We start from the raw sequence: 20,894 nt of genomic DNA, 5'->3' as shown, positions 1-20,894 counted from the left end.
GTCCCCATGACAGGACCCTTACGCAGCTCTCAAAAGTCGTCTAGACTTAGCCTAACCATTGGAGACACTTTGGTAAGTTTAAGAGTTCAGTGTTTGTTTACTTGAAATCAGATGTAAAGTCGTTAGTCTGCGAGGGGCTGCCTCTAACAATTAAGAAAACCATGCAGGGAGCATTGTGCGTAAGCTATTTTATTTTCTCTGTTGACAGGCTGGCCATGTGTAGCCTATGCAGTAGTTTAGTTTTTGCGTTGTTGTGGTGAATGGTTTTGTTGTTAGTTTACGTGATAGCCATGTGATTCAAGTGCGCATTTTCAGCATAAACTTGTGGAGTTAATTTTTCTCTGAGTGGATTGACTGGCGGAGCCGACTTATATTTCCAAGAATTCAACAAAGCCAGACACTCCATTGACTTAATTGTGCAAGGATGTAACAAGACAGTTTTAACAATGTTGAGACAAATCGATGGTTGATTATTGTCAAAGTAGGGTTGGTGGTCGCATTTACACCAGGAAGGAAGTTGGCAGTGTGTTAGTAGTTTGAGATGCGTTTGACCCACAGATGCCATGCTCTTGGGGCACACGGGGGTCGTCCATACTAAAATGCAATCAATACAGTCCAGTTTTTGGTCTGAATATGAGGAACTTTATTTTTTACTCCAATTTAAGCTACAAACAAATACAAAAAGCGTATTGGCAAAATGCGTACAGGCAGTCTGACATGATAATTGCCATTTATTTCAGCTTTCACACGCTTGTCATCCATTCTGCCTACTACGAAGAGCTAATTGGTCACATTAAAAATGTCTAATATGTACATCCTGCTTGGAACATAACCATGATCCAATAATATACAATTACATTTGTTGAATATAACTATACACATGTATGAACTGAAACAGCGAGGTCTATATACAGGTTTCCCCTTTTTACTCAAAAAATATTGGTGGATTTGAACACATGACGAAAACCTAATGGAACTTATGCAGACAAATAGTAGTTAAGCATGAAGAGGAGCATGAAACACACGGATGGTTCTGCAAAAGCAATGCAGTTACCACTATACTACAGCTTCACTTCATATAGGGGGAAAGGCAATTCTAAGTTGTAAACTCAAAGTATACACTTGTTATAGATCGTAAATAAGTTATAACATTTAAGAGCTGCATGCTAACTTTCGAGAGAGCATTAACATAGCCATTGACACATAAACAATATTTATAACAAGAACATCAGGCGGCATTGGATATATTTTTTTTCTTTTCTTTTTTTTCCTCTCGAAATAATAGTCACCATAGTATTAAAAAACAACAACATATGAACACTAAGTTTTTTTTTTCATTAATTATAGCAGTACCACAGTAGAATTTTAAGTTGCCTAAAACATCAACAACATGCCGAAAGGTGCCGCATTGAACTGGACTCTGTAACTGTGTCTTGAAACCTATTTTTTGTGTGTTTCATTTATTATGATATCCTTTCCACCAACACAGAATGATTTGCACGACTACTACGGCTGGAACGCGCTACCTGCAGTAGCCAAACTCATACTCTTCAGCTTATTGTCCTTTTTCCATTTCATCCTTCGATTCTGGAACCAGATCTTAATTTGCCGTTCTGAGAGACACAGCGCATGGGCTATCTCTATCCTCCTCCTCCGGGTGAGGTACCTATTGAAATGGAACTCTTTTTCCAGCTCTAGCGTCTGATAGCGGGTGTATGCGGTTCGGGCCCTTTTGCCGTCTGGTCCCGTCATATCTAAACAGCATGAACAAAACGCAATGGGAACAAGCATTAGCGGAATGCAGGGACACAGCAATCAGAAAAGCAGATGACCACACACAACTTGTTAGCATGCGTTCGTTTACACAGATTTAGTCACAAATGAGCCTCGCTTTTCAGTAGAATTCTAAGCCTGGCAGATTAAAGCAATGCGCTGGGGTTATGCTAGACATGCCTCGCTTGCTGTTACTGCTTTCCGCTTTTTTTACGTGGTCTGAAATGGTTTAACATGGGGTAGCTTACTTAGAAGTGGCTCGATAATTTCACACGTTACTATTGTCCTTCTTCCTCTGTTTTTGCTGTTTTCCTCGTCACCCCTCAACTTTTTTTTCTCCACCTCCTTTGATTCTGCTCGTTTTATGGCCCCTCGTCTTTTATTGCCCCCCAGCCTAATCAAGTTCCCACAAGAAATAAAGCGAAACTTTCCGAAGAAACAACAACTTCTAAGTCTCCCTGTCGCCCTGTCCTTTCTGCCACCCCACTGCCATTCTCTCGCCAACAGTTTGTAAGGCTCCACACTTCAAAGATTTATGGCGCATCACGGAAATTAAAATAAAGACTGAATCATATGGTGCATTTGTATTAGCCTTGAGTAAAACAAGTAACATTACTATACATCGAGAATACATAGAATTAAAACAAAATACGTATGTACCATGGCTTATATGCAGTTTCCGCATCCAGGGGAATATCTGTGGCGTTTGGCCATCGGTCGACGCCGACGTGGTGGATGTGGCGGTGGACTCCTGCTTTTGCTGCGTCCGGGGAGCGGGGTTGCTTGATCTGTGGGTGCCTTCCTCGGTCTCGGAAGAAACACTGGCCTCGTCGATTTCTGTAAAATGTGTGCTGTTGGTGAGGTTACTGCCCGCTGTTGAGGCGCTCTGGTCGGAGGGGGAGGAAGAGCTTTTGGATCCCAGGCTCTCGCTGTTGGAGCAGGGCAGGGGCTCCGGAGACGCGAGCGAACAGCTTGATGGCTGCCGAAACCGCGTCTCCGGAGCCGGGGACTGGAAGCCCCGGGAGTTATCCCCAACAGCCCCAAAGTGGCCCGTAGCGGTTGAACGATTGACGCTTAGGTCCATCCCATTGTAGTTGTAGCCGTAAGAGCCTGAATGCATGGTGCCGGAGTCCCTGTACGAAGCGTTCATAGCGCTGCTGCTAGTTCCATAATTTAGTAACTGATAGTCGGGGCCATTTGGGTAGCGCCCTGAGAACGAGTTTACAAAGTAAGAGCTCATTTAGGTTGTTTTAGAGGGCTTGATTTGTAGATCTTGGTCGTTATAACGCTGTGCTTCACGATTTATGATGTATTAATGAATTATAGCAATGCACTGTACTTCGTTTTTGCTATGTATGCGGCCAAATATGGGGGTGGGGGTGCGTTTGGGAATCACGTGCTTTTGTTGACCAGTCGTAAATTCTCACTGATGACTTCAAGAGGTAATTCATGCTCTATGGTTACAAATGATGACGAGATGGGAGTCGTTAGGCTCAAGTCAACGTGTGCCTCCCATTGCTGTGGTGTGCTGCGCGTTAGCAGACAGCGTCACCTACTGGACATATAGGTTTTTGCTAGAAAAAGAAACGTTCGTTCCATACCTCACCTCCTTTTGTCCTCTTTTACTACGATAATAAAAATGATTTGTATCACTATTATGTCCAGTATCACTTGTTGTGATCATAGTATCATTAATAGTACTTATTGACCCTTTACACGTTGGTTTGTCCTGGACTGCTTTGTAAATAGTCAGTTATATGAAAGGAAAATAGCACATTCATACCAATAATGCCTCTTTCATCATGTTTGAAACTGCAAATTCTTTTGAGCACGAATGGTCTGATAAAAGTAACATTACATTCCACTTTAACTAGACTTTTCCATTAGCATTAAGTATTAATTACTAGTAGTAGTAGTAGTAGTAGTAGTATTAGACTATTAGTAATAGTGTTGGTGTTTGGCTACTACTTAGTGCATTTGTGTTCTTTATGAGATCATGATTTCTATGATTACTGTTGTCTCGAGTGTTTCCAAACGTCATGGAAACGTGGTGTTGTTTTTAATGGGCATGTATTGGCAGTCGCTCTTGTAAAGCTTTGATTGCATTTACAAGCCGACTGACATTGTAGGTGAACATTTCCAAGCGAGCCACAACCACAGCCACAGGCTGCAAACGTTTTGGACTGAATATGTGGAACGCAATTCTGTGATAAATGGTCTTGACTGATTTACGGTTTGTTGACACCGGGGCATAAGTAACTTCATGTATGTGCGCAATAATATGTAAACGTTCATTCTGCCAGTGGTGTTCTTCCTTAGCTTACATGTATGTCACCGAAAACAGTGAATGAGAGATACCAGATAATTTTGATAGCCTACGTTTGTTTAAGTTCTGAAATGTTAAAAAGGTTCACGTTTCGTTTTGATGAACTCAAGCTTCAGCCTAGCTTTTGCAATTGGCACAAACCTACTTCGAAGGTCGAAGAGCTATACGTGTATTTGTTTTACATGACTTATACTGTGAATGCGTCGTTTTTGTCATATCTATGACGTTAGAAGGCCCACTCATGCTATCTGTCTATCTGTCTATTTTTCTTTCTATCCAATCTGTCTATTTTATAGCCATATCGATGTGTTTTTACATCGAAGCTAAGAGCAGAAGTTGCCTAATTATGCGCCTGCCTACCTGCACAAAAAGAATGCGCCCATTGAGAGGGAGTCCTTCGGCCACTCAACGCCTTCGGGTGAATGTCCAGCTCGGACGGGTCAACTTTCTCCTTCTGCCATTCATTACACCACTTCAGTATACACCACTTTCCTGAATAGGCCTGCCACTCTCCTTGCGTTCCCCTCTCATTATACCACGCGTTATACACGATAATGTAGGCTATTTTTACCTGTGCGCCCGACGGAAGCAATATGTTGCTATGTTGTCAGTGGAAAACACAGAAAATATGCTGTGTACAAATACTCGCATTGTTCCCCTGAGATTCCACAACACATAATTTAACTTGTAGTTTGAGATCTCATCCATGTAACATTTCACTCTGGTTTAAACAAAGTTATGTTATTTGTTTCCAGAGTATAGCATAACCCGGGAACAGGTGCTCTACTGGACTGTACCTAAAAGTTCCTGTCTCTATGCTCGGGTCAGGCTAGTATAGATACCAGGTTTGCATTTGCATTTTGGCCAGGGTTAAGAAGGCTAACTGATATTGACGTATATTGTTTCCTTATTCTCTACGTCCTAAACCATGAAGGAAAAGCAAGGTCATCAATTTGTACAATGAGATTTTCATTTTATTGTAATACATCTTAAATATGAACACGAATATGACATATTTCAAATAGCTCGTTAAACACGGTCATGTTCTTTATAAGACCAACTTCTAAGTCGAGACGCGCGCACAAAACACATTTAATCGGTATTCGGCATTAATTATACAAAAGATAAACATAAAAAAAATGACAGCAACAATTAAAATGCAATATTAAGATGAATTCTGGAATGCTACAACGAATTTAACAACACAATTTCACTGGTGCGAACTTTGACATATGAGGGAAAGGGGAAAGTCTTCATTTCTTTTCTGAAAGGGAGAATTGGTGTGCCCTCTATGCTATTTTTATCTACGGTCCTTTTTTTTATTCTGTCCTCTTCTCCTCCTCCTCTTCTCCACTCGTTTGTGAGGAGTTGATGAGTTTGTTTTCTTTTTTCCACTTCATCCTCCGGTTTTGGAACCAAATCTTTATTTGGCGTTCTGTCAGGCACAGAGCGTGCGCGATTTCTATACGGCGCCTCCGGGTCAGGTACCTGTTAAAATGGAACTCTTTCTCCAACTCCAGCGTCTGGTAACGAGTGTAAGTTTGACGACCTCTTCGGCCAGGGTTGCCAAAGGCTCCTATTCAAAAAAAAGGAAAGACAAAGTCCAGCGTTAAAGTCTTGAGAGTGTTTAACATAATGACAAATATGAGGGAGAAAATGTCCTCAGGCTAACATCATGACTTGAAACTCGTGAGCATTGGACATATAGCCTATGCATGTGCCTTTTAAACAGTTTTGCTTCACCACGAAGTAGACTACCCCACATATCCCCCCGTTTTACGCCATGTTTAAAAATAACTAGTTTGTGTTAATATTTTGTCTTGCCATACACATATTGGCACTCAGATTGTGCCTCTGGATCAACTCAGCGTGAAACTTCAGATTTTCCAAAGTTGCCCAGGCCAACAGAGGACAAAAAATTGCATGTCAAGTTCTATTTGTGTTCACATGCACTTTGACGAACTATTTTAATGTAGGCTATCATATCAAACTTCACATCCGTACATAAATCTACAGTGTCCGGTTACAGTTTGGACATCTGACACACTGTTCCGGGGCTAAGGCTCAATATTTAAATAATGGCGAAAGGTCCACTAAACCTCACATCACACTCCATATACTGGCACATTGGCAAATACAGTGGAAATTCCAAACACCAACCTAGAAATTAGGTGATGTATATTTATAACAAACCAGTGATTCACTGGAACAACAAGCTGAAATATTCTTAAGGTTGACAGTAAATGGGTATTCTACCGCCTCTACTCATCTGATATTTACTTAATGCCTAACGTATTATATTGGAGACTATACGTATTTTTCACATATTAATATGTCTGTTATCATCTGCCCTTGACGTACTGTGCGGAATTGTTAGCCTCACATATCGGTATCATAAAGTGTATTTGTCTTGTGATTGCCACTGCACTTGGTGATAGTGTTCAGCAGGGCGGTAACAGAGGGAGAGCTTGTCAAAACAACAATAAGAGCCATTTTGTGATAAGAGAAATGATTGGAGTCAACAGCCCTGCCGTTGTTAACTGGGGTTGTGCTCTGGTCTTACAGGCTTTAATCTGCAGCTTGATAGATATGAGCCTTGCGGCAATTAAACTCATCTCATGGTAAATGGAAGAGAAAGTGGAAATCTTGCCGGCAGAGTAAAGTGTAGAATTAAGGGCGGTGTGACTGTGACTGACTCCAGTCTGGCTGTTATGGAGCTGAACACCAAAGCGACATTATTTTCCTACTGTACGGGCTTCCGGCTTTGTACAGTGCAGTACCAAGTCACGTAACAGGCGGATCTGTGTATATGTAAACAGCAACCATAAACGGCAGCTAAAATGGGACAAAAAACAAGGACTCACCGTTACAAGAGTTCATCCTCTGCATCCATGGATAGACCGGCACGTTTGGCTTCTGCTCTTCGCTTTCGAATAAACCCTTGTTATGTGGCCCTGTGCAGTCCGTCTTGCGATGGTCTTGACTAAGGACAAGAGAGTGATCTTCTATACTGGCGAGTGCGCAAGCGGCGTCCTTATCCCTGTAAAAGCTGGCTGCTGCATAATCGCAAGCACCGGCTGTAGACGACCGGCTATAGGCACCATTCGTCTGCTGGTAAAAAGAGGATGAGTACGCCTTCTCTTGAACGCTGGTAGCTCCATAAGCAGCACCAGAATAGTGTCTTAAAGGATCTGTATATCCGGAGGAATATAACGGTATTTGTCCCAAGAACGACTCCTGTCCACCAGCCAGAGTCACTGGGAAAGTTGAGTTTACAAAATAGGAACTCATTGGGAGGGTACGGTTCTTTTCCTTGGTTTATGATTTGTTGTGTTTTATAGTCCAAGTGGTTTAGCTATTAGTAGTTTATCGGAGATTGGGTTTTAGTTGAGGGGGGGTGCTGGGTGGCTGTGTGCCAGTGTGGGACAGAGGGAAACCGTACCATCTGACCAGACGCTGACCAATCGCATGAGCCCTCGCCTGCAAAATAGCACCCTTGAGGGGGGCTGTGATTGCATGCGCCGGGGGACCCCAGCGCGAAGCCTAGAGATCGCCTTTTTCTTTTTTCATGTCTTCATAGCCTCTCCTTCCAATAAGATTGCACTATGCGAATCGCAATGGAATCTTAAAGCACTAAATTGAATACATCGACACTCTCCCCCTTCTGTTTTGGCTGTGGTGTGCTCATGTTGCCTACACACGCTATGGCCTAACCCCGTCAAAGAAAAACGAAGTACAAAAAGGAATCGAGTTTCAAAACACGTCAAAACATTAAGCCTATTTCAGTATTATACAGATCTAAATTCGAAGTGTATCGGATATATATTATTGATGTCTTATTTGCTTATTAAACCACACGGGGAAACAAAATAAATGACATGCGCACATTCCTTATACCTGTATCTATTTTATCATATGATGTTCAGAATTACACCTGAAGGGGTGGTGTATTTGCTCAGCAGGACTTAAGGGTGACTCAAAGTGAAGCGTTTGCAACAGGTAGCTCCAGCCCACTGGGAGACTAAATTTGGCCTCGTTAGGTCAGAATTGGTTACAAGCAGAATATGCACCTCACATGATGACGTCAGATACAAGACTAGCATAGTGCATTCCCACTGAAGTGATTTGGCGATACATTTTTTACATCTGCGGTTGTTTTTTATTGTGTGTGTGTGTGTGTGTGTGTGTGTGTGTGTGTGTGTGTGTGTGTGTGTGTGTGTGTGTGTGTGTGTGTGTGTGTGTGTGTGTGTGTGTGTGTGTTTGACCCCGTGGCTTTCTACAGCATCATAAAAGTCACTTATTACTGCAGTTGTTTATTCAGGGAATCTATTTAGACACATGGCTTCCTGAATTTATTTCATACTTGGCTCTATAGCGCATATAGAATTATGGCCTAGTAATGTATTAAACCGTGCAGTATATGCTCGTATGTGTATAGCTACCTCCACTAACTTCGCATGGTGAATGTAATGTGTAGTCTCTGGGTCCTTCGGGTTTCGTGATGTGATTAATAGAGTAGTTCGGCATCACAAGTGGATTTTAAGCGTCATTTGAGGGGACTGCAGATTATTCTTTTTTACTTTCAGTTTTGCTTCCTCTACACCGAGGATGCTGCGTTTCCTTCTCCCCCGACTGCTTTTGTGCGGACGGGCCATTGTGTGTCCGTTTGTCAGAGAAAGCAGACAACTTTGCTATTCAAATGTCTAGTTAATAATCTATTAGTAGTAAGTAAACCTAAGAGCTGAAATGGTTTTGTATTATTTCCCAAATAAAGCGCCGAATTATGAGAGAAGATTCTGTATAGTTTGTAGAAGGAATTATAAGGAATTCATCTTAACTTAATGTAGGAAAGTTGTCTGATGTAACAACAAAATAATATAAAATTTCGCTTTTCTTTCAGATTCAGTTCAGGTTTACTGAATGGGAATGACGGCCTAAAAATGAAGAATCCATGGACCCTTCTACACAAACACAACTTGGCTGCAATAAAGTGCTTCAGAAATAGTTGAGAAATGACCCACGGGACACTAAATCACCGCGCAACGCAGAAGTACGGTGGGGCTCGGCCGGAAACCTCAGCAAAAGGCGCATCGAGCAAGAGCTGTACTGTGTTGACCCAGTCTGAGACCCGAGAGGAAACGCGTGTCAGACACTTTTTGTCAAGTGTACTGTAATTCTCCTTAGCCTCTCGAGTTTGCCGCATGATACTGCACATATGTGAGTATTATATTGGAAAGTGTCGCTAACTATTGATTAGGATATGAAGATATTTATTTTGAAATATATGATGTCCTTCCATTGCAATTCAGTGTGTGAATAAAAGTATTCTATCACCAATATCATATATTTGACGTACCTGAACTAGTATGGCATTTTAACCTGAGGAAAAAAAATGATAATTGTAGGATATTTCCATAACCATTGCCGTGTACGCTTGTTTTGCTAATTACTGTAGCCTAGTACACATTGAATGTATTTTGTGAATAAATAACTCTGTAATTAAATTCTGACGAGAAGACGTGAATTTGTTTGAATCATAACAGCCCGGTGTGAGGAAAAATAAGCCTCTGTTTATGTTCATTTATTGGAATTAAGGAAACGTCGACATGCATTCGCCAGGCCTACATGTTTTCAACTCATTTGTGACAGAATTAGGTTACTAATAAAGTTGTGTCTGTGTGACGCACACTCTGTCGTGTGTTTTGAAACTTATTTTATTTCGAGTAGAAATTATACTGTGCGGTAGACCTGGTCTACGACCTTTAACGCGCGGAGTAAAGACGCATAATGCGTATGAAATATTTTTTTAAAATATTTGTATCTCTTAAAATCACAAAGAAGCCGGAAACAAGGGGGGGACTGGATTATTTCCTTATGTATGAAATGAACAGAAGTGCGCAGTCAATAGGCCTACATGTCGATTTCCAACTTTACTGTATTGTATTACTGTACTGTTAATGGCATTATTTTAATGTATAAATTGGGTATGTTTATGTCCAAATCGAAACTAATACAGCGATAACAACATAGACAAGAAATGGAAAGTGTTTGGGAGAATATCCATTTCAATATGAGCTACATGGTATAGGCCTACGCATGGATATTGGGACTATAAAGCAAGGTTTAATTTAAGTGTAATGACTGAACGGGACTTTTGAGCTTTCGAGGTCCACGCTTTAAATATTGATGGCTAATAGTTCGCTTTTAAACTGTGCCAACTCTGGCGCCAGAACTCTAATAATCATTTCCCTTGAAATGTTAGAGTTTATTATTAACTAGCCTACTTTGCTGTATTATTCCAGTTTAACACCAATAAATGTGACTGTTTTAAAAACTATCGAGCCTGTGCCATGGTTGCCCCTCCGGCTGTATGTGCTTGTGTAGGCCTAAATATGATTGACAATAATCTCATTAGCATTGAATAACCAACTGTTTTTCTGGAGGAACACAGAGCTATGCATTATCTCCGATATTTAGTCTGCCAATTAATTATGACACGTAAAACTGGAAAATTAGCGCACATAATGCGAACAAATTATGCAAATGTTACTGACGACTACTTTAACAAATGTGTTCTCCGGAAGTATACAGTGTGCAATAAACACACAGGGTGGTATAGTCCTTCCAAACACAGGCCAGATGTTAACTGAAGATTACTTTCAGCCAGTAACCTGACCGGGCTATGAAGGGCGAGTCCTGGTATACACCTCGTATTCACCACTGTAAATCCAAGCTCTGCGCCCTCCTATTCTACACCAGCGTTATGCCTCTGCAATGTCAACAGAAGACGAGCGTAGGCTACGTGTGTTGCCGAAACCTGCTGCCTTACGCATATGTTACTTTGTCTATTTGAAATCAAATAAGGTAGAAAACAGTCCACCTCATTAATAGAAACTTCCCTGGGAGAAATGGTGGATATGAGTTCCAGCACAGTGAACACATGGCACAGGGGGCCTAGAAGCGCTTCACTGACAGAAGAAGACCAAAAAAACCTGCAATAACCTTGGAGCGGTCATCTGCTGGGTTTTTAAGAGGGAAACGTAGGATGCACGAAATCGGGGCCTGCAGGCCTAGCTGCTACGTGTGTGCCACAAATCTCTCCCAAACGTAGGCACTTCAAAGCGCGCCCACAGCAGCCACGAGAATTTACAACCTCTGCATTCTTTTGCGTTTCAGTGCCGCAGGGTCGCACCGCCCCTCCCTGCTTTCCTGTTATCTCCAGCCGCAGTGTCTGTGCAGTTTATTGCGGACAACATTTCAGGAAGGTTCTATTAGCATTCAAATATCGCATTTTTTGCTAGTCTGTGGGAAACTCATCCTAGCTGACAATACATTACGCCATAGCCAACTGGAGCACATGCACGCACGCGCGGGCTTGAGCTCGCAGCACACATGTTCAAGCTGATATAGGAGTGCCAAAATGAGTACAAAAGAGTCGTCCAAAAATATAGGTTTCTCCTATTTATCCACGCAGGCTCCTTTAAGCCCACGTTCTCACACACATCAACACACAAGCAGGCTTGCTCGCGCGCGCGCACACACACGCGCGCGCAAACAAACACCCACACACAAGAACATATAGGCGCGCGCACAAAACATTCCCTTTTTCCCCTACTGAAAAGAACGCCTGGTGAACTAGGAGTTGACGTGTTGGAGAAGCGGACACTAGATGGCGCCAAAGAGCATGGAATGAGCCGAAGCTGAGGACATTGCGCCACTGGCTGCTTGAGCAAATCAACAAGCAGCGGATCCTGCAAAGACCTGTCACCTCATCACTTTTGGCCAGTGTAATGAAAATGGCAGACTGACAGAATTAACAAGCACTGCAGCCTGAACGCTCAAAGAGATGCGACCTGTGCTGCGCTAAAACGTGTTATAAAACACGATTTTACATTCATGGTATTGTTAAGATTAGTTGAGATGAGAGTTGGATGTAAAATACATTTGTCCATGAGGTTGATGTCTATGTGCCAATGGTATATGTCATAGTTTGGGGGAATGTTCAATAGATAGATATATACATGCATACATGCTTACATACATGCATGCACACACACATAGCCTACATAGCCTAAATAGAGAGGGAGATAGATAGATAGACAGACGTGGCACCAATAATTAATGACGACTTGTATATTTCAGTGTTATCTCATTTATATTTCGGGGATTAGACAGCGGTTCAGGGTGTTTTGTTCTAGGCTAGCCGAACTTCACATATATAGCCATTCACTGGCGCCAGAAGGTGTTACATTTCCGAGAAAACAAATGGACACCAAAGGGTGCAAGCGAGTTAAAAACGGACCGCAAGCTGCCCGACAGGAAATGGAAGGGGAAATTAAAAAAAATCCGTAAACGTCGGACACTCTCACCCATCTGCCTACATACACACGGCCAATTGTTAGGAGGGAGAGGGAAGGGACCGAGAGAAAGAGAGAGGGGAAGGGGGTATGCCCTAAAATGAAGAATGTGATCTTGAACTTTGGGCTAAAAAACATTCCTTCCTATAACTAAAGCTAAGGGATTCATCTTTTAAGCCTGTGTTTGACCGGGTCCTCCCAAGGCACGAGCTAAAGCGGGCAAGTGTAGGAATGTCGCAGAGCAGCGTGCGTCTTGATTAAGCATTCCACGTAAGAGGTGACCCCGGGCAGCCGCGCTCGGATCCGATTGGCAGCAATGCAGCTCCATCAAACCTCGGCTTCTCTCTGCTCCTCCATCTATTATCTCTATCCGTTTACCATAAACACCATCCAGCAACCACAGCCGAGCTCGACAAAATCAATACTATTATGTATTTCAGAAATATGACCCTCAAATACTCAAATACTCTTAATCGGCAACATGTGAAGAATCAGGTAAAATACATGTAGCACCGGTCCAACAATTATCAAGAAATGAGCTAAAACGTTCGATTAGTCGTCTAACAGCATGGTGCGCACCAACAATGCACACACATAGTGCAGCAAGAAAAAACACCTAAAACACCGTGTAAGATTACAACTCTAACTCCAAGAAACGAAGCAACCGCGAGATAATGACAGCACGCCTTACCTTTGTTGATAATTCGTCACCGACTCGCTGGACAGCGCGAGCCCTACGCCGCTGGCAGGCGGGCGTTCCCGGAGCTTGATTCGGTCCCGCCATTAGCTCGTGAGTCGCAGTTGTGACAGTGCTGTCGCCGCTGTTTTCCATCCGTTTCTCTCACATTTGTCAATGGGAGATGGATCCCCGTATGAAAAATTAGATGAGAACTACAGCATGTCCAGAATCTCACTCACTCTCCATGGCAGCGGAAATCCCAATCAAAAGCGGCCACATTAGCATAGCGCTACGCATGTAGGCTGGTCCTGTGCTAAGGCACTGATACTCACCCAGCGACGTGGTTTGTATCTAAATTGTTATTTTGTTTAAGTTCTTACAGTATTTTCTGCTCAGAAGCTTGAAGGAGCACAGTGGTGTAACAGAAGGTGCGGCGGCCAAAAGAATGCTGCAATATAACCACTTGGGAAATCATAAAAAGTTCATGTTCACGGTTAGCCATCCACATGACCATCCTCGGCCAATCCCAGGACCCAGGCACTCATAAAGTTCTATCACAAAGTTGTAAATTTTCATAAAACAACAAGGAATTTATTGCATTTCTTCATGACTGCTTTAGCAGCAGTGGTTCCTCGTCGCCATCTTTTTCACCTACAAAACCAAGGAGAAATTTGGAGTATTTTCCCCGTTTTTGACGTAAGACCTTTAGATCTTTTGGTGGTATTTGTCCTGTGATCTGTACAAAGCCGAGAGTCACACGTGCGGTTTTCTTTAATGTTTTAGGAGGCTTGTAAAAGCTTAACGTTTATTCAGCCGCACCCCGTTGAACAAATAGATTCTATCTAGATTACGACAGTAAAAAAAGTGAGCTTTCTTTGCATCCCAATAAAGACGACAGGCATTGGCCTTTTACAGATTGGGTGTTAGTTGATGGAACTGCCACTGTTTAATGACAATATATTTCTGATTCTTCCTTTATTACATATAGTACGTGATTCCCCTTTTGTTTTGTTTTTAATCTTTTGATTGTAACCAAAACGAATGTTTAATATTTTAGTCCTGTCCAGACATATAGGCCCGAGAATATGAATGTAAAGACTTTGACTGCAGAAAAATACGCTATGGGCTGCTTTAAAAATAGATTTTTAAAAAATAACAGTCGATGGATAAATGGCTGTGGCTTTATCTAGTCATTAAGATGGTTCACTACAGGTTTTTATTGAGATTGCTTTTTCAGAGGGCTTTTCTAACCAGAATATGTTTATAAATGTTTAAACAGTAGCTTATTACGCATAGCCTCCGACATAACCTACACATGTCTTAAAATAGAGCCATATTTACCCTGTCATTGTAATATAATGATATGGAAAGAATTTGAACATACTAACTTGCCACTTGCTTTGCTATCTTGTGTTATATAGGCTATAGGAAAATGGAGCCCTACAACATTTCGCAATGCGACAATCCGAAGCCGCATTCGCTGTGATAATCCCAACGAAGGCCCTGGTGTTTATGTGGCTCTGACCCTCATACTGCTGTACACCAAAGTATTTTTGTTACACCACCCTTGTGTAGGCTATACAGTGGACATGTTGCATAGAGCTAGAGTTAAATTTTAAACCAGAGCGGAAAAGAGCCATTGTTTGTGTCATTCAGAGAGAGCATATGGACAGGCATTTATGGCTGGAAGCACGTTTCCTATTTTGTTTTGTTTTTTTGTTACTTTTATGGTGGCAATTTCATTGACGCAATAAACGCATTAGTTGCAACCTGCCAGTGCAACTGTGGTCTTCTCAGGTCGAAAGCAATCGGAGGCTACATGGGCCTTCCTTTTAACACAACAGACACGGGAGAATCGCATGGAAATATGTTGATGGTTTCAGAAAGGTATTTATGTAAGTTGCATTTACAGGTTTAGGGGCCTTGGTTACACGACCGATGGTGGTCTAGACTATTACATTTTCTATACTTAATATTGTCACCCTTTCTTTAATATCCCTACCACTAGGTCTACACAAACTGCTAATGCAAATCTATTGTCATAATTTATATTACGTTGAAGCTGAGCGACCAGAATAATATGGCATTCACAATCATTTCTCTGCATTGTTATCCATGTCTGTATCTTCAAGAATGCACAACATGGAAAGAGAGGTTTTGGGCCTTCTAGAATTATCCAGAACACTCAAGTCTGATTCAGTTTTCTTTCCTTTTTTTCGTTGTTTTAATTGCATCGCACATAATATTTCACAACGACACCTCCCCTCCCTCCAAAAGAAGAAAAGAATAATAATATAATCATATCCCGTTGTCCTCTGTACATATTGTTTTGTCACAAAGACCTTCATCTTTCAAAATATAAATGCTACAGGAAGAAAAGCGCTTTGATACAAACACAAAATATCTCAATCAATACATAGGAAGAGAGAAATTGCTTGTTAGCCTATTTAAATGTTTTATAAAGAGTCCCTTTTTGCATTTTCCCTCCGACATGAAAAAAAATCAACCCAATAAAAGAGCGCACAGCTATTCTCAACATCATTTAACAAAATCGAATGGTCAGTTTTTATATAGTATTTTATAGGCTGTGCCTATGTGCAAAACCAAACATGACTATTGCTCATACAGCCTACACGGGACTTCAATCTGCACATCTACAGAACAACAACAATATTTTATTAGGTAGTATAATTGTAGTTTTACTCAGTGTTAAACAAACTGAGGGGAACAAGGATTTCTGTTTCACAATTAGAGTCTGTCTGGAGCCCCGCTCCGTTCACGCAATGCCGCCGTCACTCTTCCTCGTCCTCCTCCTCCTCATCCCCGCCAGGCGCGTCGGTAGTGGGAGAGCTTGATCCCGCTGTTTTGTTCTCCTTCTTCCACTTCATCCGTCGGTTCTGGAACCAGATTTTGATCTGACGTTCCGTGAGGCACACCGCATGCGCAATCTCGATGCGCCGCCGCCGGGTCAAGTAGCGGTTGAAGTGGAACTCCTTTTCCAGCTCCAAGGTCTGGTAGCGTGTGTAGGTTTGCCGGCCTCGTTTCCTGTCCGCACCTGTGAACAAACACGAGTCCGGACAGGGAGGAGAGGTAGGTTACATTAGTCTTAGTTACAAAAATCATACAAGTTGGTAGCCTATGAGTTGGTGTTATTTACAAACATAAATATGACTAAAGCAACAGTAGCCTATAAATACATCTAGCAACCTGATGTGATTAAAGTTGCGTAGGCTTAGCCTATCCTCTCTGCGCATATCATTGGGTCCTTTCAAAGCCAGTCGGTGGGATAACAACATTTATCAGAAACCAACTACGGGGGAAGATGTTAAGTTTTTGTTGTTGTTGTTGAATTATAAATGAAAATAATTATGATATCAGAGGAAACGTTGCACCTCATTTTCAAATAACTCAAGTGTGATGAGCGGTTAAGATTTTAACTTCATGCTTAAAGTGTGTGTTAACTTTATGTTTTAATTATTTATTTGGTTTTGTCATGTTTAATTATGTATTATGGTTTTGTTATACTGTGCTTCTGAATTTGCAGTTATTCTCCACATACTTGCCTACACGTAGTCTCTGAGACTTTTGTTATCAGTTCACCCGATTGTTAGATTACTGTGTCTACAGTATTAGGCCTTGTGTTGGCAGTCAACCGACTTATTTTCCTCTGTGAAAGAATTAGGGAACGAAATTGTGAAGAAACAGGTTGTACTCTCATATTATACGATTTTCGTCTGGACTGTAGGCCTATTAGACCATCATGAGTCACTTCCAGTCAGATGTTATGAAACATCTACACAAACAGGCTACCAGACATGATTAAAAATGTCAGCATTAGTCCAGCATACAATAAATACTTTGTTTTTTCTTCAATCTGATTTTTGTTTTATGTGCAGTTGTGTTCATTGCACTATTAAACCACGAATACATACAACAGAAAACAAAAGAAGACTGCTAAGGGAAAACAAAACATTTTTCAGGCCAAGTCTAAAAATATCAACCAAGCACAGCACAAAAAAAAAAGAAAAAATGCTGGCATTCCGGGGAATGAGGCTATGGGAATGGTAGCTTCCCTACAAATACTGCAGAGGTCAATATGGACTTGTCTAGTCGTTGACAGAAAATGCGCCGCCACATCTATCTAAGAATACTGAAACAGCCTCGTGAAGTACACTAAAAGGACATTTGCACCATATCCAATGTCGCTTCTTCTGAGTAATTTTCAAGTGAAAGAGATTGGTCTTTTCTCTACTTTAGTAGAAATGTGTGACGTGCTGGGCAGAATTGCATTTCGGTATACAGTATGTGTGACAAGAGTGGTCCTAATTTCCTCCCTGGCAACACTTTTGAGAGAAGACCAAAGGCAGAGAAGACAAAACTATTAGAAAGGCGCAGAGAGAGAGAGAGAAGCGTTGTTCAGAGGGAATTCCTCGTACTATGCCCCCATAAAAAGCTCAAACGAAGAGGGGTAGAAGCGCCGCTTAGGATATTTCAGAGAAGACTAAAAGGGTGAAACAGAGATGGGCATTGTGTTCCGAAAACACCCACAATCATGCTCACACTCTCTAAGAAAAAAGAATGAGGAAAAGGAATTTTAACTGACGGACATTTTATCTTCTCTTCCTAATACTGCATGTTGTTATTTGAAAGGGGAAGTGTGGCTGCATGTGTGCGTGTGAGGTGGGCACGAATAGGTGCGCACATATTCGTGTAGAGGACAGCAGACAGAGATCAACCCAACCCGGTGCTACTGTTCTTTCTGTAAGCGCCTGTGTTAAAAGAGGCTTTGCTAGTTCTACGTGCTTAAGCACGCACACATTACACGAGAATCTGAGCTTCATTTGTCATAATTGACCGCACGCGCCTGAGATAAGACTGATCGGATTAAAAGCTTGTAAGTCGACATCCATCTCAGAGGCTGGGTTCTGGTAAGAACACGCCGGTTAGAGTATTCATTTTTTATTCTCTGGTCAAGTAGACTGTCGACAGAAACAAAATATTGGGCCTATCCATCTCCAGGCCGTGGTCACATGCAATATAACTCGAACCCAACCCGTTTATATGTAAGTCAAATAGTGTGTGTGTGTGTGTGTGTGTGTGTGTGTGTGTGTGTGTGTGTGTGTGTGTGTGTGTGTGTGTGTGTGTGTGTGTGTGTGTGTGTGTGTGTGTTTCCAAGACAGAGAGGGGAGTAAATAGCCTACTCATGAAGTTCACATTTCCGACTGTTGTAAATAGATCTACTACCGCGCCAACACGTTCTTCTACTACATCCATCTCCATAGCTTTAAGGCCAGTATTCTCATTAGATTACCCTCAATTTAGAAAGAATTTGCCAATTTGCATCCGTCAAAAAAAACACAAAAAACAGAAGCAGTGCTAGAGTCATGGATAGTCATGTCAGGCATGCACGGACGTAAAAATGTAAGGCATGTACATTTCATAAATATCTTCCACAAATCCAAGACGACAGCCAAGAGTTTACAGGAAAACATGAATCGCCGAATATCTGCTTGTAAATGTCAGACAAGCTGTTAATTAGAAAGTATCTGTTTCAGAACTATCAGCCTGTGTTGTTGTATTTTTACGCCGGAGGCTAACAAGACCAGTAGTGCCGCAGGTTGACATTTGATGGATAGGTCCTTTGCAGTTCGTGGCCCGAGCCTGGAGTGCTTACAGAAAATCATTACACAAAAAGTTGTCAGCTACTATTTCACTGAACCTGCTGTTGGGAGACAGCGACACATTACTTCAGGCTAAAGATCCGAGTTTTACAGATATTTGCAAATGTATGTATGTAGTTTCCCTCTCTCTCACACACACACACACACACACACACACACACACACACACACACACACACACACACACACACAGAGAGAGAGAGAGAGAGAGAGAGAGAGAGAGAGAGAGAGAGAGAGAGAGAGAGCGAGCGAGCGAGAGAGAGAGAGAAAGAGCCAGAAAACAACCTTACCAGCGCGCGCGCGCTCACACACGGCCAGTGAACAACTATAACACCGCGTGCACACACACGTATGCATGCACGCTTACACATACTCTGAAATGCATATAAATATGCATCGATCCGATGTGAACACACGCATCTTTTCATCTTTAATTCATCTTAATTTGGTTGATTGTCAACAAGAGGCCTCAAGACCTATCTCACAGGTACCAAACTTTATGGCCTAGGCTATGTCAACATCTTTTCGTCCAAACATATTTGCGTACATTTGCGTGATGAGGAAAAGCACCACCTTCGTGTAATGCACTGGAAACAAGTAGATGGTATTCCGTTAACTTTTAAGAGAAATGATTGCATCTCGGAGCTATATTACAAGCGTGCGAGCTTAATTAAAGTGCCACATATACATAACACGCAAACAATTGTCTAATAACATGGTTAATCCATGAAATGCGGACAAACATGGTACCGGTGTTTTACGTTCAAAATTCCTTCAGATAAAACCGACTCATCCCCTTCTATCCTTCACACAATATGCTAATGAATAGCCTATTCGCATGCCTTAAATGATGTCTTTATATAGGTCGTATAGCAATAAATGTCCTGCGAGTGCAACACATTGCCTTGTGCAGATCAGGAAGTTGCTCTGGTCACTTCACCTACAGCGTCGGTCAAAGACCGTATACAAAAACAAATAGCTTTTTTTCCAACCTCATGTCTCCAACCTCCGACTTTTACAAAAAATATTCAACTCGAACGCACCTGTACTTCTCATCCAGGGATAAATTCGTAGGTTGTCCTCGCTTTGTTGATGACAACTCCGCTGGTCTGCCTTACTGCAACCACCGGGCGCCTTGGACGGATCTACGGTGCACTTCGCTGCCAGACCCGGGTAATCAAAGGGGGAGCAGTGCATGTTTAGTGGGCCAGTGGTAAACCCATAGCCTGCAGGGTACGTGCTCTGGCTCTGACTGGACAAGGCTCCTCCGGTACTGTACAGCCCCGGCAGTGGAGAGGAGGCTGAGGAGGTAGTGGAGAATGAGGCGCCGCCGGAGTTGGAGCCATAGCCGTTGGCTCGCTGGGAACTGGACGCGAAAGCGCAAGAAGTTTGTTCGGGAAAAACCCCACTTGGAAACACCGAACTTGCCGCTTGATATTTGGAAAACAACGCGTTCGCATAATACAATGAACTCATAATTTGACCCGTGATTTGTAGACCAGAAGGTTTAAATGTCGGTTTTACGAGGTCCTGTGATATATTACAGAATTACAGTCTAGATTTACACCAAAAATCACCCCTTTTTCCTCAGGGACCACGTGATGAATACCACGTGACTCATAGTCCTCCAATGGAAGTGTTGCTTCCCACAGCTCTTCAAATGTGGAAAAAGTGCACAGCACTGACCATCCACATAAAGTACCTTAAATTATTCACTTGCGAGACAAAGGTACCCACAGTCAACAGAAACTAACGTGTGCGCAAAAAAATCGATTGACTCCCGAATATGTCCTATAATCACCGTCTGCGATGTCATACTATAAAATACCTACAACTGTATAAAGGTAATCTACAAATAAATATGGACTACCATGCTTTAGGTGCCTCCACTCTATTGACACTACACAAATAAGAAGAAACCCATTTGTTTCTGAATCGATCTCCATGGGGTCTTTGGGGTCTCTCTCCAACAGACGCCCCTTATCCTCCACCCCTCTAACATTGTGGTTGCAGTTCTTCTGCAGCTGACCTGTATGCTCCTGTTCAGACGCTTGATGTTCATGCTGTGGTCAATGTCC

The 20,894-nt window shown here is 42.1% G+C and overlaps 4 protein-coding genes and 1 long non-coding RNA gene across 5 annotated transcripts in view; 1 reads left to right on the top strand and 4 right to left on the bottom strand.

Moving 5' to 3' along the window:
* The window catches only part of LOC134077277 (uncharacterized), an 87,955-nt gene extending 78,243 nt beyond the window's left edge, over positions 1-9,712 (top strand). The window contains exon 4 of the long non-coding RNA XR_009938673.1: positions 9,000-9,712. This is a non-coding gene — a long non-coding RNA (uncharacterized LOC134077277). The remainder of the gene's footprint in view (positions 1-8,999) is intronic.
* hoxb3a (homeobox B3a) overlaps positions 1-13,531 on the bottom strand; it is a 55,227-nt gene extending 41,696 nt beyond the window's left edge. Inside the window, exon 1 of the mRNA XM_062532780.1 lies at positions 13,148-13,531. The gene's annotated coding sequence lies outside the window, so the exon portion shown is untranslated. The remainder of the gene's footprint in view (positions 1-13,147) is intronic.
* hoxb5a (homeobox B5a) lies at positions 632-3,085 on the bottom strand. The gene is made up of 2 exons (XM_062532778.1): positions 2,434-3,085; positions 632-1,754 (listed from the first exon to the last, which is right to left on the bottom strand). The coding sequence occupies exons 1-2, from the start codon at positions 3,011-3,013 to the stop codon at positions 1,507-1,509; spliced, it is 828 nt and encodes a 275-aa protein (XP_062388762.1). The 5' UTR covers positions 3,014-3,085; the 3' UTR covers positions 632-1,506.
* Positions 5,068-7,428, bottom strand: hoxb6a (homeobox B6a). The gene is made up of 2 exons (XM_062532777.1): positions 6,964-7,428; positions 5,068-5,675 (listed from the first exon to the last, which is right to left on the bottom strand). Exons 1-2 carry the CDS (start codon positions 7,388-7,390, stop codon positions 5,419-5,421), a joined length of 684 nt encoding a protein of 227 aa, XP_062388761.1. The 5' UTR covers positions 7,391-7,428; the 3' UTR covers positions 5,068-5,418.
* Positions 13,532-15,330: 1,799 nt separating the features above from the next.
* On the bottom strand, positions 15,331-20,392 carry hoxb7a (homeobox B7a). Its single transcript, XM_062532776.1, has 2 exons — positions 19,860-20,392; positions 15,331-16,190 (listed from the first exon to the last, which is right to left on the bottom strand). The coding sequence occupies exons 1-2, from the start codon at positions 20,290-20,292 to the stop codon at positions 15,928-15,930; spliced, it is 696 nt and encodes a 231-aa protein (XP_062388760.1). The 5' UTR covers positions 20,293-20,392; the 3' UTR covers positions 15,331-15,927.
* Positions 20,393-20,894: the final 502 nt, after the last annotated feature.

The sequence above is a fragment of the Sardina pilchardus genome, chromosome 3 (assembly GCF_963854185.1).
Source record: "Sardina pilchardus chromosome 3, fSarPil1.1, whole genome shotgun sequence".
Classification (NCBI taxonomy): Eukaryota; Metazoa; Chordata; class Actinopteri; order Clupeiformes; family Clupeidae; genus Sardina; species Sardina pilchardus.
The sequence above is the reverse complement of the archived record's forward strand: the minus strand, read 5'-3'. Positions and strand labels throughout refer to the sequence as shown.

What these genes read in the sequence shown, in the direction of transcription:
- hoxb5a (XM_062532778.1), bottom strand. Translation starts at nt 3,013, where the DNA reads ATGAGCTCTTACTTTGTAAACTCGTTCTCAGGGCGCTACCCAAATGGC. An exon ending in GAAACTGCATATAAGCCATG is followed by an intron (nt 1,755 to 2,433) that starts GTACATACGTAT and finishes CATGCTGTTTAG; the next exon opens with ATATGACGGGACCAGACGGC.
- hoxb6a (XM_062532777.1), bottom strand. Translation starts at nt 7,390, where the DNA reads ATGAGTTCCTATTTTGTAAACTCAACTTTCCCAGTGACTCTGGCTGGT. An exon ending in GAGGATGAACTCTTGTAACG is followed by an intron (nt 5,676 to 6,963) that starts GTGAGTCCTTGT and finishes TTTTTTGAATAG; the next exon opens with GAGCCTTTGGCAACCCTGGC.
- hoxb7a (XM_062532776.1), bottom strand. Translation starts at nt 20,292, where the DNA reads ATGAGTTCATTGTATTATGCGAACGCGTTGTTTTCCAAATATCAAGCG. An exon ending in TCCCTGGATGAGAAGTACAG is followed by an intron (nt 16,191 to 19,859) that starts GTGCGTTCGAGT and finishes GTTTGTTCACAG; the next exon opens with GTGCGGACAGGAAACGAGGC.